Source organism: Austrofundulus limnaeus, unplaced genomic scaffold (genome assembly GCF_001266775.1).
Source record: "Austrofundulus limnaeus strain Quisiro unplaced genomic scaffold, Austrofundulus_limnaeus-1.0 Scaffold551, whole genome shotgun sequence".
Taxonomy (NCBI): domain Eukaryota; kingdom Metazoa; phylum Chordata; class Actinopteri; order Cyprinodontiformes; family Rivulidae; genus Austrofundulus; species Austrofundulus limnaeus.
This window is the reverse complement of record NW_013952953.1, coordinates 17847-20057: the sequence shown is the minus strand read 5'-3', so window position 1 is coordinate 20057 and position 2211 is coordinate 17847. Positions and strand designations below refer to the sequence as shown.

The window sequence follows — 2211 nt, the reverse complement described above, 5'->3', positions numbered from 1 at the left end:
GAATGAAGAAGTTAATTTGCTAAACAAAAACCATATTGTTCTGCAATTAGCTGTTAGCTGATTACAGCTTAAACTGATGTGTGTCTCCTCAGGCTCTGCAGGTGGCTCTGGCTGAGCACCAGGGGGAGGTGGACTACCTGACAACAGTTGTGGAGCAGGTCTTCCAGAAAGCTCCGCCAGACATCAGCCAGAAGTAAGACCTGTTTGTTTCTCACTCTTTAAAAGGACGGGGACTTGCAGAAAAGTCCAGGAGGGATAATTGTGCAGTGCAGCAGCTTCCATCACTTTTAGCCTAAAGGTCAGCGTGGCAAAAAAGTAATGAAGTGCAGCTGAAGCCTAAAGCACAATAACTGGACTGAAAGTGATTTAAAAGCATCGACATATCGTGCTCTCAGCAGTAATACAAGTGTTACAGCCTGGGTTTTGCTGAAAAGAGATTATTTTGTGCGTCCTGAATTGTTTCCATTTATTTTATTTATGAAATATGCAACAAATCCAGAACATAAGTCTGATCTGTTTACCAAAAAAATTAAAGATTAGCTATAAATTATAATCAAATGCTGCTCATTATGTAATGTTACAGAGAGACAAACATTCACAACACAACTATTTACAACTCTAAACATATTACGTTTATTATTCTAACACAGGGCAGGGCTGACAACTTCTTTTCTTAAAACCTAAGAGTGGTTTTTTTTTTGGGGGGGGGGGGTCACTACAAGATGAGCGAACATGACTACTTTATGTCAGATTTAAAGGTTGAACATGTCAGTATTAAACACCTTCTGCACTAAATGTTATGTTTTGAGGAACTGTTGCATTTTATGGTTTAGGTTTAGTCTAAATGTCATGAGAGAATCAGAGACGTTCTTTATTCAAGGTCCTCAGCAAAMCAGGGTATTTCAATTCAATTCAAAACTACTTTATTGATCACAGAGGGAAATTAGGGTGATTTTCCAGGGAAGCTCCTGCATTTTCAGGGTTTAGAAGTTTAAAAGGTGTCGTTCTGATGAACATGGTCTGATGAAGTTATCAGAGTCTTTGTGTAGTTTAGTATCWAAATGTTAGTARACAGTATACTGTATTAAATMAATCTGACAGCCAGAAGCTTTACTCATTACCACACATTGTTGATACAGCATTTTTGTTTTTTCTGTCCAAACAAAAGGAGCCAATGATAGTTTCAAACTGTCCTCCTGAATGTGAGTCAAAATAAAGTGTGGAAAATGTTTATGCAGCGATACAAAAGAAAGAAGGAAAAACAAGRATACATGCCAGTGTGTGTGATGTTGGACTTAAACACAGATATTTCTGTGCAGCTTTTGGAGGAAATATAAGTTTGTTATGGACTAATTATCTATCTGTGTCACGTGTTCAATGTTAATCTGTTTGTCCAGACAACAGGACTCCGCAACGGACTGACCTCTCTTGTTTGATAAGACACTCTTTGAGCTGGGAGCCCTGTGATAGGCTGGAGAGTACATGGGGCGATCTGTGATTGGTTATAAACACGTCATGTTATGGTGTATATTATTGGCTGTGTCCGCTGACGTGTCAGCAACGAGCCAACAGAACTTCCTGATCGGGTCCTGTTAGTTTGTTGCTCAGAATTAAATAATTTATTAAGACCTTACACGCAGACTTTTCTGGCATTATTCCAACGTGTTTCTGCCTTCATACCATGACAGAAATTGGCGTTGTCGGCAGGACAAACTTTTCCCTGTCAGCTCTAGTTAATGTGGGACTGAACTTTTCTCTGGTAATGTTTTCTTTCTTTAACTAAAGCCTTATTCACACGGGATAAGAATGATCTGGGGACCKCTGTGTGATCTATAAATTACACCTTGACGTTTGTTTTTAATGTGGCACATTTACACAAGARAACTGAAGCCTGAGATGTTCCTGAAATTTGCAGACACCTCCTGGATGTGATATTGAAGCCTGGTTAGTTGATGCATCGAACATGCCAAAAGTGTTTGTCACGCTTTTGCTCTCCTATTTACAACATTTCATAAGTTAGTTTAGTTTATTTTGTGTTTCAAACATATATAGAAAACAAAACAAAACAAAAAAGGATAAAAATGATAACAAAATTAACATATTTGGACTCAGCAAAACTTATTTAATCCCACCCTTCTCCAAAGTTTATTTAAAGGAGACCAATTATGGGTCCTAGAAATGTTTATGGTATGTCTGTGGGCTATCGAGACC

The 2211-nt window shown here is 38.2% G+C and overlaps 1 protein-coding gene across 1 annotated transcript in view; it reads left to right on the top strand.

Moving 5' to 3' along the window:
- The window catches only part of LOC106530716 (dystrophin), a gene marked incomplete at its 3' end in the record, with an annotated part of 355898 nt that overhangs the window by 345148 nt on the left and 8539 nt on the right, over window positions 1–2211 (top strand). The window contains 1 exon segment of the mRNA XM_014026406.1: window positions 93–193. Within this exon segment, the coding sequence (XP_013881860.1) occupies window positions 93–193 (101 nt within the window).